General features: G+C 34.2%; 1 protein-coding gene across 1 annotated transcript in view; it reads left to right on the top strand.

The window, feature by feature from the left end:
• Nucleotides 1-17,701, top strand: part of CALCRL (calcitonin receptor like receptor) — a 116,175-nt gene that overhangs the window by 88,550 nt on the left and 9,924 nt on the right. Inside the window, exons 10-13 of the mRNA XM_004385595.2 lie at nucleotides 7,887-8,013; nucleotides 12,098-12,251; nucleotides 13,520-13,580; nucleotides 13,664-13,730. Coding sequence (XP_004385652.1) covers nucleotides 7,887-8,013; nucleotides 12,098-12,251; nucleotides 13,520-13,580; nucleotides 13,664-13,730 — 409 coding nt within the window. The remainder of the gene's footprint in view (nucleotides 1-7,886; nucleotides 8,014-12,097; nucleotides 12,252-13,519; nucleotides 13,581-13,663; nucleotides 13,731-17,701) is intronic.

Here is a 17,701-nt window from a genome sequence, read left to right on the forward strand (position 1 = left end):
TATATATTAGTGTTTTCTTAAATCATGCTCACTGATCTTACTTCTAAATTAATTAATTATAATCAATGTATTGAAAAAGCCATCTCCCTCACACCAAATATGGTGAGAGTGGAAAACATTCCTGTTCAATAACGCAAGTCTTGGTTGGAAATCTTTTAAAATATGTCCACTTTAATTATGTAATAAAAGCACTGCAGTTCCACATTACAGTATCATATGTAAGAACTGAGTAGTGCAAGTAACAGATTTGATCTTTACAAAAAAAAGTTTCCTTATAATGCAATTGCTATTACTGGTTTACAGAGGAGAGTCCCAGGTATGGAAATATGAAGTAAATAACTGAATTAGATAATCTGTACTTGTTTTAAATCATAAATTTATTATTTAAAACTATAATTGTGTGTTAACAATCACATATTTCCATTTCTATTGGTATTTTTGATAAATATGCAACTTCTCTCTGTGAATTTCATCTATTTTGCTTGAAAAGTTGAAACATAAGTACTACTTAGACTTACCTAAATTTTCATGGGGATAGAATGACAATTAATCTTTTTAACAAAGCTGATGATTCATTGCTTGGTGTAAAAACTATGTAGTTATTTGAATGAATTAAAATTTTATAAATTGAAATCGAGAATAGAAATAAAGTAACTTTTTCTCACCAGAGACAATATATTTTGCAATCTGGTTTCTACTCTTGCAGACATAGTTTATTTTTTCTAGACCATCCCCACAGATATGCGTACATAGGAGTCAAAGTAAAACCTCCAAACTGTATTTTAGTATTTAGGACAAACAAAAAACCAGAAATAGCTGGGTATCATGCTGGTAGCTTTTGCTGATGGAATATTAAGGTGTAATACAAAACAGTATGCGCTTCAGAATAAAAAACTTATTAAGAAAATTATGCTTTTTGAATTTAATTTTCTTCATCTATAAAATGGAAAAAAAAAATGTGGATTTTTGCCTTATGCTTTGTTTGCATTGTCTTTTCTGCTCCTCAAAAACCTTAAGCTCAAGGCTTTCACTTGGGGTGTCTTCTCTGGAATGTTTTCCTCCCCTATCCTCTCTTGTTTCAGTATTATCTTGAGTACAGGAAGTCCCTGGGTTACAACATCCAACTTACGGACAACTCGTACTTAAGAATGGACTGCCATAAAGCCTATTGTATTAAAATTTTGAGTTGAATACAATGGTTTGCATCTAAATTGTTTTAAGAACTGTTTAATTTTTTTTTTTTACAATACTGTATACCTACACACATAACACACACACACAGATTCTCTTTCTTCAGTACAGTACTGTATGTAGTTACTTTTATTATTACTGTATTATTATTACTATTATGTACTGTATTATTATGTTTAAGATATTTTCGTGTATTTGGAAGTGTTTCTTAAGTGTTTTATATGCATAGAAAGGTAAAATATATACTATACACTAAGACAAACATTTGACTAACTGATGTTAAATAAGAACTGCAGGTACCTGTTCCAACTTACCTACAAATTTGACTTAAAGACAATCTTAGGAATGGATCTCATTTGTAAACCGGGGACTGCCTGTATTCCCATCACCCTGGCCACAGTATTTTTCTATCCTTTAAACCTATTTTAATTTTTGAAAAGCACATAACACTATCTGGAATTACGTTATTTACGTATCTACTTCCCCTCCATTGTTACATCAGTAACAGGAAGTCAGGGGCTTGCTCTCTTACTCATAACTGTTTCCCCAGTATCCAGAACAGTGCCCAAATGCATTAATATGCATCAATAAATAGTTGTAAGTGAATATTAAAATAGACAAAAGCCTTCTTGCTGAGTTTTTACTTCCTTAAGAACTTCAGCATTCAAATTCAATGGACTACTTACTGGAATCGTGACCTTGAGCAATTTAGCTCAGTTTTATTAAAGGATAATGATACGTCAAAGGGTTGTTAAATGAGATAATGAATGTAAAGTGCTGATCTCTGTGCCTGGGATATTCTAAGTGCTCAGTAAATGGTAGTTGTCATTGTTATGAATTTTACCTCTAAAAGTTTTTTTGGTGTTTGTTTTTATTTCTATTTGATTTATTCATTTATTTTATTTTTTGAGTATAAGAATCACAGGCATTCAGAAAGCCAGTTTCTTCTTCTCTTTGTGTCTTGCCCATTTGGAAACCAGGACCATTTACAAATGGGAGGAAATCATTTGGCCACATAAAATGAACACAGCTGTTCTTTTATGCAGCATTGTACTCATATGTTATTTCAAATGAGTAGCCTGAAAATGGGGTCATGGGAGAGTGAGCATGATAGAACAAGAGCAATCCTTTTTCCCCCCTAGAGGGACTTTCACTGAGCACCTTGGCTAAAAACACTCTGGTGCTCTTTCTGATCTGGCCAAAAGAATCACTAGAAGTCTCCAAAAGAGACTTGATAAGGGTTGTATCTATTCCTTGTCATACATTGCCAAGGTTACATTCAGTAGACAAAAGATAGTCATACTACTTATTCTTTTAATATCTTCATTGTGTTCTGCCTGTTGTTTTTGGCAGCGTTCAAATATAACATGCGCTTTTCTCTTGGATACATGGTTAGTGTTTTCTTGGAAAAAGTTCTGGGCATTTACTAAATTAGATAAGCTAGAATAAGAAAGCGGTACCTCAGAGACTGGACTGTTCTTATATTGCTTATGTTTCCTTTTTCCATGATTAGTATGGCTCATAATTACTAGAGGGGAAAGCAGTTTCAACATTTCTAGCTCATGTCAAAATTAAATGAGTAACAAAGACAGACAAGTTTTTGTCCATGCTGGTGGCAGAACTTCGACGATGCAGAAGCATAATGCTTGATGTCAGCATAATAGTGAAAGTGGTCATTTAAATAAAGACAAGTGTGGGAAGGATGAAAGTCCATAGGAACAAAATTTAGGTTGCTTGACCTGTTGCCCTTCATCTTACTGAAATTCTTCTTTTAATGATAAATTCTTGTGTTTTCTAATAAAAGGATGACAATTTCTTTACTGTTTTATTATTTACAACAGTGTATATTTCTTAAAATACAGAGGCAGTTTTCATTACCAAGGTGAATCTTTATGCTATTTTATTATTTGTGGTAGAAAACCATTAGAGAACTTGATTAAAATTAGTCATATGCTAATTATGTTAAAAAATAATAACTAACTTAAATAAGAGCTCACCATGGTTTTGGTATTACACCAAGCACTTTATATGATTTATCTCATTTAACATTCAGACCAATCCTATGAATTATTGTTATTATTATTTCTATATTACAGATGAGGAAAGTGAGATTTAGACATCTTAAATAAATTGCCCAAAGTCACACCATTGTGGCAGAGCCTGGATTCACGCTCAGGTCAGACTCCAAAATCCACTCTGAATTACCACCCTGTAACGACTTGATGAAGAGTTGTTGGGTGGCACAAACAGTTAAGTGCTGGTCTACTAACCAAAAGGTTGGCTGTTCAAACTCACCCAGAGGTGCCTCAGAAGAAAGGCCTGGCAATTTGTTTCTGAAAGGTCACAGCCATGAAAACCCTAAGGAGCACAGTTCTACTCTGAAACACATGGGGTTGCTATGAGTCAGAATAGACCATATGGCAACTGGTTTAATAACTTGATGAGGGGATAGTGGTGGTTTAGTGGTAGAATTTTCGTCTTCCATATGGGAGATCCAGGTTCAGGTTCCTGCCGATGCACCTCAAGCACAGCCACCACCTGTCTGTCAGTGGAGGATTGCCATGTTGCTATGATGGTGAACAGGTTTCAGTGTTGCTGACACAGTAAGACTAAAAGACAGATTAAGAAGAAAAGACCTGAAGAGCAACTTTTGAAAATTCAACCAATGAAAACCCTATGGATCACAACAGTCCACTTCTGCTGTGCATGGGGTTGCCATGAGTCATGGCCAACTGGATAGCAGCTAACACAACAACTTTCTTGATGAAGTCCCTGGGTAGTGCAAACGGTTAATGTGTTCAGCTGAAAACCAAAAAGTTGGAGATTCGTGTGCACCCAGAGGCCTCTGAAGAAAGGCCTGGTGACCTACTTCCAAAATAATCAGACACTGAAAACCCCATGGAGCACAGTTCTACTCTGACAGACATGGGTCGTCATGACTCAGAGTTGACTCGATGGCAACTGGTTTTTTTTTTTTACTGACTTGATGCTACTTGTCTTTTATTGTTCCAAAAAGTATCACGGCTACTTTACACATGGAGTGTAATGGTTTTCTTGATACTCTTGTAGCAACTTTGTCCATAACTCTGTCAAAATTGGATACTGAAATAGTGCATAAAAAATTATATGAAGAGAATATGAAATGGAAACAATCCAAACCCACAAACTGCACATTCTATTCTGTGGTCATGCTAGGATAGGAAGGGATATTATCAAATTTAAAGACAGCAGAGGAAGTTCTTTCGTAAAATACTCTCTAAGCTTATAAAATAATTGCTTTTAATATTTTGAGTAAAATATGGACTGGGCAGTGTTTTGTCCTGTTGTACATAGGGTCGCTACGAGTCAAAACTGAACCGACAGCACCTAATAACAACAGAATGGACATTTAAGAATGTAGAGTAGGTAAAATTGGTTGCAGGATAAAATTTGAAGAAAAAAAAACCAACACAAGTAGAGTTTTATTTAAACAAATCAGTGTGTTTACCAATTGCATGTTTTGGTTTTCATTTACAAGTTGATTTTATTTGTACTAATCCACTTATGTGTGTTAATGAATATGCTTAGAAGGAAAAAACATGTATCACTAGAAAAATCTGAGCCATTTCTACCATGAGACATTGATAGAAACCATATGTCAGATAGCAACTGTCTGCATTTGTTTAAGTTGCACAGTGCCTGGAGGCAGAAATGGAAGAAACTAAAACAATAGGCTAATATTTTAGACAGTAGGACATATTTACAAAATACAAAGTAAAATGATTTGGCAATGGTCCAGCCTATTACAAGAGTTTGAACAGCTAAACTGGATATCAGAGTTTCCAAAGCAGAAGACTTTGGTTTGAGTTATATAGGGTGGATTATCTAGGTTGACCATATTAATTGGATAATTTTATAAAACACTCAAAATAAACTCTTATGTCTCTGTAATAAAATGATTCCATATGTCCTCTTAATTATTTGTTTAGTTCTGATATTAAATATTCCAATAGTTTCAAGTACGTTTCATCCTGTTATTTCAAAACTTTGCCTGTAATATGACATTGTTTGGGTCTAAAAGAAGGAAATACTATATATCATTTTATTACACAGTAAGAGAATAAGAAGTCTTTGTGTGTGTGTGTGTCTGTGTGTGTGTGTCTGTGTTTGTGTGAGACTGTACTCACAATAATAACACCCTTTGAAGAAAATAGATACTAGCAGGTCATTTGTAAGTCTAACTTTCAAGTCAGATTGAGATGGCAGCAAGGTCATGAGAAAAGAGGAATTATGAGAGGAACAGAAACACAGGCCATCATAGCTAAGAGCAGGGAGTTTAAATGTATAAATGGAAAATTAAAATTGTTTTTCAGCTATCTACAGTTAGCATTTTATATTACCTCCTTCCAATCTTTTTGCATGTGAATATTAAAATAACAACAGTTATAATATAAAAGTTATTATGTTTCTCAGCTCTTTCATCTACATTTCAGCTTACTTGTACCAAGTATTGCTATTATTGAAAGCCTTCTTTAACATTTGTTTTTATTCATCCCAATTTATTCCTTACAAATATTTCACATTTGCTGTCTAAGCAGAACTTTCTAGTTTCATGGTCATAATTTGAAAACTATGAAATTTTCTTATCTGTATATGTCTTAACCAATGGATCTGAATATAAATGTGTTCAGCAGAAAAGGACAGAATAGCTCAATCAAGGAAAAGTTTTGTTTTTATTTTTTTTCATGACAGTGGCTGAGGAACTTGGGTTCTGTTACTAAACAAAGTGCCTGTTTGCAGGGTCAAGCATGTCCTCCCTAAGCAATACTTGACACTCCACAGACACGTGGTAAACTTAAGGCAGGCATTTTCAAACAAGATCATGTGGACAAATTTTATACGTTGATAACGTTCATTAGAGGAGAAGAGTGATAAATTACAAGAAACAAAGCACGCATAAATGATTTAAAAGGAATGATCCTTTACTAGACTGTTTCTCATATTTATCACTTCTCTTCATGCCCAGAACACAAACCAATCATGTCATTACTGTGACATTTTAGCAAAAATAGGGCCATCTTTTCCTCAATTTCCTTTCAATTTCCTTACATAATAACACGAATTTTGTCATTCATTGGTTTGATACTTTCAAGGATTCTTCATTTCTACAGAGTATCATCTATACTCAGCAGCTTGATTTCTGCCAGCCTCTCACTACTGCCCATGCACTACAAAGTCAATCTATGTAAATGACTCTTTACTATGAAAACACTAGCAGTTCCCAGCTGTGTTCTATTTTGATGGACTCCAGCTGTGTTTGACATACTCGTGGGTCTGTGCCTTATTTACACTCAAGGATCTATCCAGTAGCCGTCTTGTCCATGAAGCCTTTCTTAGAAGTTTCCCCTCAAAGCACCTAGTTCTGTGAATGGCATGTATTGACAATCCATAAATAATGATTTGTATTTAATTCACTTCCAGGTTCTTTTAAAATACTAGAGCTATATATAGAATCACTGGAAGAAAATTCAGAGATTATATAGCCTAAATTCTGAGTTGCATTTTTATAAGTAGACAACATTGATCTCACAGCCAAACTATAATATCTAATGCACATAATCTATTTATGATAAGGGAATACAGTGAAAAAATTGGTGAAAATATCCTTAGAGTTTCCAAATCAAATGAAGTCTTTGGTGTGAGTTGTATAGGGTAATTATCTAGGTTGACCACATTAATTGGATAATTTGGTAAAACACTCAAAATAAGCTTTCATGTCTATTTAATAAAATAATTCCTTATTTCCTCAAGTATCGGTTTGGTTTTGATATTAAATATTCAGTTTCAAGTGGATTCCATTCTATTATTTCAGAACTTTGTCCATAATAAGCTTTGAAAGAAAGGCATCATGTGGGTAAGGCAGTCCTATACTTGAACTGATCCTTGCGTATGGGTAAGGCAGTCATATACAGCAACCTTCTTAGAGCGGATTCAATCTGAAGAGTGGCATTACTTATAGTTAATTACAACTCTTTCTGAAATCTACTCTTATATGAATTCCATAAAGGCAGTTTTTTTGGTTTTATACAAGAGAAACTCCACTAAAAAAGGTGGCACTATTTTATATCTTATATCTGGCTGGGCCAATTAGAAAAATTCAGGAAAGTAGAACAAATCTCATTGGTTGCTATGTCTGTATGTTATCAGTTGGTATATTCTAAACAAAATACTATCTTTCTCATGGTTGGTCTGCCTAACCGCCACCACAAAAAACAGAACACCCAAGCTATATAAATAGAACAACCTAAGGGGTATAATGAAGAAAGAATTATGTTTGTTAGAATATAACAAAGCCTAAGTTTTCCATTTAACGAGCTGCATGAGTTTTTCGTCAGTTATCTAACTTCAGTGAATCTCAGTCTGTGCATTTTCAAAATGAATCAAAGCATTTGTCTTATTGAGAGATTAAACAAAAAATGTATGTGGAGGCTTTGTACAAGCAAATTTCCATCCCCATGTATGTCTACTTATACTGATGCAACTCATTTATCTCTATGTTTTAAGGAATTATAGGTTTTCCCCAATTAAGATTTTATCACAAGTTAGTCTTGGGGAGCTGCTATGAATTGGCAATGTATCTTATTTGAATGATTATTAATGAAAAATATGGAAATATTGTATGATGTCAACACACTTTGCTTTCTCTTGTCTTTTAGGAGCCTAAGTTGCCAAAGGATTACCTTGCACAAAAATCTGTTCTTCTCTTTTGTCTGTAACTCTATTGTCACGATCATCCACCTCACTGCAGTAGCCAACAACCAGGCCTTAGTGGCTACAAATCCTGTAAGTAAAGCAATGTTATGCCCTTAGGTTCAATGGGAAGAGGCAAGGCCCTGATATTTGTATTATGTGTATGATTAAGTATACACGTGTGCATGTTTTAAGTTCTGACATGTAGAGAACATATGTAACTATTTTCAATCCAGTAAGGTGAATATTTCCCAACATTCTCAAAGATATAAAGATTGAATATCAAAGGGAGGAATAAATGTCTTTGCTTGAATTGTTTATATATTCTAGACATATCTCTACCTCATTTTATGGCTATAGAGTCCTGTAGCTTGTGGGACATTAGGGTTTAGACTACCTAACATTTACCCAATTGAGTTTAAAAAATCAATCAAAGCAACTAAGAGTAGTACCAAAAAAGTTCATCAAAATGAAAAATTTTAATTAAAAAATGTTTTTGGTATCAGGCTGACTTAAAAAAGTCAGTAAAACCAGAAGATGAGAAATGAATGAGACATTTCCTACATTATAGTAAACTTTTTTAATATAAAATTTCAAAGGGATCTACCTGGTCTTCATTCTCCAAAGAGACATTTAAAAAATTGTTTCCTTCAAATCTCTTTGAAAGCACAATTTTTAAAATCTTTTCAGATAATTATATTTCATATCTAAATTTTGATTCTAATCTACATTTAGACGATTTTTGACACATATTTTGGGAAACTCAGTCAAATATTGTACCAACATTGATAGCACACAAATTTAAGAACAATTACCTGATTTACTGATATTTTAACTATTTTGTGGCTCCCTTAAGAACACTGTCACCCCATAAAGTGACCATCAGTATTCACTAAGATAACAATTACATGAGCACTATGTTGCCAGGCATTTTTCTAAGCACTGTATGTGTGTTAACATATTTAATCACCACACCAGCCCTAGAAGGTCAGTACTATCATTTTTATCATCAACACCATTTTACCAACGTGAAAACTGAGGAACAGAGAGGTTATATAGCTTCCTGAAGATCTCACAATCAATAAATAACAAAACTTAGATTTGACCCAGGGCAGTGTGACTTTAAGATGTGTACTCCTAACTCCTACTTTAAACTGCAAGGCAGATATGTGAACAATAAAAAAAAGCAATGCTCAATAAAGTTCTCTGTGAATTTTTTTTATACAAAGTTGTCAAACCATTGATAGTTATTACCAAAAACCAAAACCAAACCCACTGCCATCAAGTCGATTCCAACTCATAGCGACATTATAGGACAAAGTAGAACTGCTCCATAGGGTTTCCAAGGAGCAGCTGCAGGATTTGAACGGCTGATCTTTTGGTTAGCAGTCAAACCCTTAACCACTGCCCCTGATAGTTATTTTTTTATTTTTATTGTGCTTTAAGTGAAAGTTTACAGTTCAAGTTGGTGACCCTAGTTGTTCTCCCTATAATATGAAGGCACACTCCTCCTGAAAGCACAATTTTTAAGATGTGCCTCAAAAGAGTCACAAAAACAAGCACAGAGTCTGTCATAACATAAAAGCCAGTTTTTTAAAAACATGAGTTAAATTTTATCTATACAAATTTATGTACTTTATGCATGCTGCATGCATACATACACTGTATTTAAATCAAAATATCTGCATGTATAACTTAAACACATGCTCATTTTAAAAATCATCTGCTCTCATAAAGTTTGTAGTATATGTATATATACACATACATATTTGGATATGGATTTGTGTGTATATGTAAAAGTTCTTTTTTTTTTTTTTTTAAGACTAAGACATCTAGTTACTGAAATCAGGGAAGGGAAGGGATTTTCACTCAATCAGTTAATAAAAAACACTGTCATATGTGTGCTTTTAGGGTTTTTCCAAAATTCTAAAATTCCCTGCATTGTTTGCACATATGCATCCGGACTGCTTTAATTTTCTATGTGGTCCACTAAAGTCACCAGGATAGGAAACACTGGAGTATAATTAGCAATATAAAAGACTGGCCAATGTCCGGACATTTTGGAGTGAATCTCTGTAGGGCAAAGAGATTCAGAGTTTTGTCATAAAGTTGCAAAGCAATAGATTTTAATCCTTGTATTTACATACAGGAGAAGCCCAGTGGTTAAAGTGCTCGGCTGCTAACCGAAAGGTTGGTGGTTTAACCCACCAGCTTTCCGGGGGAGAAAGATGTGGCAGTCTACTTCCATAAAGATTTATGGCTTTGGAAACCTTATGAGGTAGTCCTACTCTGTCCTATAGGGTTTTTATGATTCAGAATCAACTCAATGGTAATGCTTTTGGTTTTGGTTTTTGGTATTTATATATGGGGATATTTTGTTTATCACACAAATTGCAAACTGTAGTACAGGTATTTTTAAATATTTCCTTAGAAAAATGTATTGTCTGTTTATACCACCAGTGCCCTACATCATATTTTTTTCTAAAGCATGCTTTAAGCTCTTTTTATCATAACAGTTTATAGATTTTTTTTAATGAAACCAGGAATTAGAATTCCAAATGGATATGAATGTCTAAAAATATTTTTAAATACACAGACAAGGAAGTTGAATGAAGTCTATCATTTCTATACAATGTACTTGAATAACTCACTTTTACCTTTGAGAGCACTTTGCTAATATAATGCTGTGCTTGATATCAAGGTGTATTACTCAAAATCTAAGAATGTTATACATTATTCACATGTATTTAATGAAGGAATAGGTTTTACAAATATCCTTCTATCAGGCATTGTGTATAGTGGTGAAAACAATTGGAATTACAGGATTTATGTTGGAGGTGTAGCTTTGATTGATGTTACATGAACATTAGAAAATCATTTAACTTCTCCAGTAATCAGTTTTTTTAATCTATAAAATATATAAATAGTGATAATGCATACCTTACAGAACTATTTTCAGGATTAAATAAGACAATGTATGTAAAAATATTTTGTAAGCTAACTCCTATGCAAATGTTATTGCCATTCTATGATAACTCAACATTTATTTTCCAGTGTATTTCATTTTCAATTTTCTATTTTGTGGAATGCTTTATTTAAAAAATATTGAGAATTACTGCTTAATATTTATTAAGTCTCAGAATGTAAATTGAACCTAATAGGGGAGATTTAAATTTATTACTCCTATTGAGGAGTAAACTGTATCTCTTACTCCCTTGTGTTTTCTTTATTTTATATTTGAACCTCTCTCTTCCTGTCTCCTTAAGAGTAAAGAAGAGAAAGCAAGGAAAAGAGGAAGGGAAATCATAAAATGGTCTTTTTTTTACCTACGTGAAACCCTCAAGCCTCCTATTTGAATAGCATAAGTTATGGGCCCATTAGGCTATTACTTTACAAATATTTGGACTGGTAGCCTATAATCTGCAGAACTTTCCAAGCATTGAGTACTTTTAACGAATTACTTTCATATATATTAGTATTTTTTCCAACAGCATGCAGTTATCAAGGGTTTATGCTAACATATTTACAATAAATCTAAATAGATATAAAACTATTCATGTGTGAAAATTTTATACTTATATAATAGCTAAAACTATATTAGGAAAATATGTATTCACTACATTAATAAATTTGGAAATATGAAAATCAAAGATACTCTAGGAGCAAAAATCACTTGTCAGCATATATTTATCTGTAAAATATGATAAACTACTAGGTATTTATATTTTTGTGTTTATATATATGCATACATTTGTAGCCCTGGTGGTGCACTGGTTAAGAGCTCAGCTGCTAACCAAAAGGTCGGCAGTGTGAATCCACCAGCTGCTCCTTGGAAACCCCATGGGGCAGTTTTACTCTGTCCTATAGGAATGCTATGAGTTGGAATCGACTCAAGGGCAACGGGTTGGTTTTGGTTTTATACATTTGTATGTAGATTTTATACATTTTTTGTGAGTTGTACCATTATAAATCTTTGGAGCCTGTGGCTAAAAAGTTAGAGGCATCATTAAATGAATATGAAGACTGGCATTTTACAGATCTGAATCTTTGGTGTATAAAAATTTGTGTAGAAGAGAGAAAATTCCATGTCCCTAGAAAACTGAGATAAACGAAACTATTGCTTTATATGTGAATTCATCAGCAACTAAATATAAATTGCATTTTTTTTCTCTCACAGGTGAGTTGTAAAGTGTCCCAGTTCATTCATCTTTACCTGATGGGCTGTAATTACTTTTGGATGCTCTGTGAAGGCATTCACCTACACACACTCATTGTGGTGGCCGTGTTTGCAGAGAAGCAGCGCTTGATGTGGTATTATTTTCTTGGCTGGGGTAAGTGCCATTACACACATCTGCTGCTTCACTTGACTGAGAATGCTTCTGGAGAATGAAAGTCTCCTTTGTAATAAAAATATAATTATTACCAATTATTTTTAAAGAAAATCGGTGTGTAACTTTTGCTTATTACTGTAAACAGATATTTAAAGCAAACTAATTTTCACAAATTTATTCATCATTTTCAGTAGTTACCAGTCAATTAGTAATACAAAGCTTTTTCTATTTATTATTCGAATGAATTAATGAATGTTAGCTTGAACATGTCGTAACTAGAACAATGGAATTAGAATCACGAGTAAGTGATCTAGTGTTTGCACTGCTCTGAATCTCTTTTTTCCTCATGTGTAAGATAAGGGTATTGGGCTTAACCAGAAAAAGGACATTTAAACAACAAAAAAATTAGCTTATAAAAGCATTTGTGACTTTTATGTTAAGAGTACAGGGGTCAATAAATGAATAACGGCATGCAAAAGATTTTTTTTTCCACACAATCTACTTGACATGGTATTGTTTGTAAAGCAGACAGAGATACACTTCTAGCATTAAGAAACAATAATGCAAAATATAAAATGTAGAAAATAAATCCAAGAAGATTAATTTCCAGAAACATAACTGAAATATCTATTTATCTCTATCTTGAGATATAGGTATAGATGCAGCTATAGATGTAGATATAGACAGGTATGCATACACAGACGCACATATACACACACATGTTAGCATTACCTTTAAAGAGAATATCTTCATTTCATGTTTGAAAGATCTAATTTAGGATGTTCAAATCAAAGGCCAAAATTTTGGTCCATGAACCATCTCTTTCTCCTTTTCCTTTTCTTCAGATAAAGACATTTCTATTAATCTTGTCTCTCATAGTGGAAATTCTAGCATTAAACTTATTGTCATATCTGAGCATCTGACCAATTCTATCTCACAGGCGAGGATGAGGAAAATGAATTCCCTCTAAGCCTCAAGGCTTAGGCAATACACTTATGAATTTAAGCTCTGAAGTTAGGCCACCTGTGCTAAACAAACTTAGATTAGAACAAAACTTACACATTATGCACAAACACAAAATACAAATACCTAGTAGTTTGTCATATTTTACTGCTTGACTAGTACAGATAATATTTACATAATAAATATGTTGACAAGTTATTTTTGCTTCTACAGTATCTTTGACTTTCATGTTTCATGAAATATTTTAGAGTTCCATCTAGAGAGAAATGTACCTGTTTACTTTCTTTTTTCATTGATATTTACAGGATTTCCCCTGGTTCCTGCTTGTATACATGCTGTTGCCAGAAGTTTATATTACAACGACAAGTAAGATAATCTGTCTTTATGATTTCTATTGAAACTAAGTGAAATGCAAATCTTCCACATTATTTCCCTGTGTTTCCCCCTAGCTGCTGGATCAGTTCTGATACCCATCTCCTTTACATTATCCATGGCCCGATTTGTGCTGCTTTACTGGTATGTCATTACAATTCTCCTTATTTTTCATCATTGCTATATTTCAGTGTTATTTCCTGAATCACCTGCTCTGTAGTACCTATAAAACCTACCAGAATCTCAGTAAGACACAGATGATGAGCTTACAGGCTTTAATTGAAAAGGGTTTAATGAAGGTGTTATATATGAAGTGTGGGCAGGACAAGCAAAGGGAACTCATAAAGGATGGCAAGCCACTCAGAAACCAGCTACACTGGGAAGCTGTTATCACCACTAGACTTGTACAGACGATAGACCAGTTCTGCTGGAGTTGAGCAAGTGCTGGGAGGGGTCGCTTCACTGGAGCTTTGACTTTGGGTAAAGGAAATACAGCCATTGTCAAAACCACAGTCTGACAGGGAAAGAAAAGGGGGAATGAACACCCACACTTCTCTCTCCTCCCATGCTCCTATCTGTTGGTTCCTTTCATTGACCAAATTCCTAAATGTCAGAGGGCAAAAAACCCTGGGTGAAGGTGCAGTCCATAGATGTCCTCCTCCGCACAGAGCAGAATAGAGAGAGGAGGAGGAGGATTTAGGAAATGGGAGTGGCAAACAGGAAAACCCAACACACTTATGTTGGTAATACGAGTAGTATTCCATTAAAGAAAAGTCTTTAATTTAGAAAAACAAAAGTATTATTTAAACTGTTACATTATAATAATCATCATCATCATTTAATGTAAGTACACTAATTGGACATTTCTTTTTTTAAGTATGGATGCAGGGAAACAGAGGTCCCATTCAATACTTTGATTTCATTGTTTAAATGAGGAAGTAAATTAATCCCAATTGGCATGTTTTCTCTCAGACCACATAAGAGATCAGACCATAATTACAGTCTTTTAGAGTGATACTTTAATTATAGGTAGTACTAATTATGTACAAAATGATAAAGGTGCTATGCTTCTCAGCTAAAATTCAAAGATTCCAGACTCTTTCTTTTTCAGACTTTTTTTTTTTAAATGAAAGTTCCTTGATGATTTTACTATATTTACTAGCTGCAATTTAATATATGGTAATGTAAGCATAAAATTCAAGTCATTGTCACAGCTGATACACTCATTAACAGAATAAACTGTAGAGACAGCCCGCCTGGGTTTCAATGCTGCCTTCACCTCTTAGTTGATGTGTGACCGTAGGCAATTTACTTAATCACTCTGTGCCTCAATTCCTCATTTGTTAAATCGAGAATGTCATAATAGCAACTTTTAAGTTTTTTTTAATAGGGATTAAAGGACTTAATGCATGAAAAGTACTTACCCTGGAATGTAGTAAGCGCTCAACAAGTGTCAAATGCATGGTTTGTGCCTGCCCACACTAGACAGCCAGTTCAAAGATCAACACATGGAATTGATTATGCCTATGGAACTGTTTTATATACCTTCGTGTATAATGAAAATTTCAAAGGCAGAAGCACTTCCTTCCCTTGCTCCCCCCATACTAGGAGCCTGTGTGACACACTGTATTTAAGCTGTGTGGTGAGACTGCCTGGCTTTGTATTCTTTGCCATCAAAGAGTCAGCTTTGAACCCTGGCTCTAGCACTGTTGGCTGTGTATTTCAGGGCAACTTCTGTTTTGTTTTGAACTCTGTGATTTTGTTTTCTCATCTGTAATTATGGAATAATAAGAATAAATAGCTCATGGACTGTCATAAAGATTAAATGAGGTATTTATTGTTAAGTGATCAGCACATGCCCAGAATATAATAAACTCTCAGGAAAATGCTTTAAAAAGCTCCTTCACTTGAAATTTCTGCGTGATACCATGATTCTGTACTGCGGGGATCTCAACAGAAATTAAGATACATTGTTTGGGCCGCACAGGATCTTCCAGAAAAACACAACACACAATTTTATTACAGATCTGACTGTATAGAGAAGAATGTGATTCAAGTTCCTAAATCAGAGGTTCAGGAAGTAAGCAAAAGCACCATCAAGTGAAAATTTTAAAAGCAACTACTACAATCCTTAACAGAACCCGTCCCCATCAACTTTGGAAGAGAAGAGTAAATGGTGCAGCTTGTGTAAAGTATCATATGGATTTATAGCCCACCAAGCTGCTCAATAAGAAAAGAAGTGAAAAATCCACATTATTTGAATAAAATTTTTTTCCACCTTCTTGGACTGAGAAAGATTAGGAGACTACTTTTCTACCAGGTTAAATTTTTCTGTCTTTGGCAAAGTTTCAGGACCCCTTACTGGTCCAAGCCACTTCCAATATCCTGGGAGGGGACCCTAGCAATTGTCCATGTTATCAGATGTTTTTGTACAATTTTCATAAAAAATATACTCAACTGCAATTACTTTCTTTTCACTCAGACTTCCTCTTTGTCCCATTTGTCTTTAAGTTGGGTGGCTACAGCATTTCTGAGATCACGTTAAGGGGAAGTTTAGAGGAAATACATTAACTTCGGGTTCAGTGAGAGACATTTAGGGCAGTTCTGTGTATAGGTTAGTGGTTGCTGACTGTTCTAGGACGCAAATGGCTTCCAGGAATCCTCCTACTGCTCCTGTGCTGATTCACCCTGCTTTCTGCCATGACCCAGGGGTGGTTGAAAGTGTCCTGTTGTGCTTGCCAGCTATCTGAACTTTGTGGGCGTTGGAGAAAAATCAAGTTTGAAATGCATGGAGCCAGAAACCATTCTGTGGAAAATTCTTCCAAATATTACAACTCTATAAGAAAGAAACTTTACAAAGATTTTCCTAAGTAGACGACAATCCTAAAATTTTGCATGATATTATCATTAAAAATGGTGAAATGAATTGAAAAATGGTTTTCTAAACCATCAATACAAAAAATAATTTTGAATAACCATATTGGAAAAAAACTGAATTATGTTCCTATAAAAAGATTTGAGAATTTTTTTTCTAGGAAGAGGAAATGAAAAAATAGGCAGCAAAAAATTGGAAAAATAAATTATGGGAGAAAGTCAAGCAGTTCATTAATTTTTTTTCTGAATTTTGTGATGTGTTTGGTATTTGTCAACTTATCCAGTTTTTAATTTGTTGTGATTTCTTTTCTCATTTTACAAAAAGATTCTCATTTATACCAAACTTTGTATTTATAATTTTATATTTTTCTTAAAGCAGAGTCCTCTTCCCCAAATTGTTTAAACTTCTTAAATCCACCCCTGGTATTTAGCATACATATTGCTTCCTTTGCAGTGACGACTGTACAGAAATATTATGTTCAGTGCAGAGACTTTGGAGAATACAAATCTGGATTTAGTTGTAGTTTTGGGCTTCCTGGCTATGTGATTTATGATAACTTATTTAATATCCCCGAGCCTGGATTTCTTTGCATGTAAAATGATAACATACAGAGTGGTTAGAAAGAAGATGAGGGAGGAGCAACAGCAGGAGGATACAGAAGAGGAAGAGATTCAGTACTTTTTGAGAATGTGCCTTTCCTAGGCACAATGCTAATTCCCTTGAAGATGTTAAAACTCACCAAAACATTCTCCTACATTTCCTGTCCCCTTTGCCAGGAACACCCTTTCTCATCTCATTCTGGTCCCTGCTCACCTTATCAGACAGACTTTTTCTGATCAAACTCTTCATTCTCCTTATATTGTTGGAAATCCCCACCTTTCTTACTTGTTTTATTTTTCCCTGTGTCACTTATTACCAGCTGATATATTGCACAGAATAATGGCTCCATGCCTGTTCTGTTCACTGCAACAGTTCCTAGGACAGTGCCTGGCACAGAGGAATGCCCAATGATATTAAGTAATTGAAATAATTGGTGATGCCGATTCACAGGGAAAAAATAATGTGAAGGTATGTTGTCTTGGTTTCCTTTATATGGAAAGTGATCAGTGAAAAGATGTTAAAAGGTACTTTTCTATAATGTAGTAAAACCCAAACCAAACCCACTGCTGTTGAGTCGATTCCGACTCATAATGACCTACTAATTTCAAATAATATCAATTAAAATGGCTTCTTTTTCACT

Source organism: Trichechus manatus, unplaced genomic scaffold (assembly GCF_000243295.1).
Source record: "Trichechus manatus latirostris isolate Lorelei unplaced genomic scaffold, TriManLat1.0 scaffold00142, whole genome shotgun sequence".
Taxonomy (NCBI): Eukaryota; Metazoa; Chordata; class Mammalia; order Sirenia; family Trichechidae; genus Trichechus; species Trichechus manatus.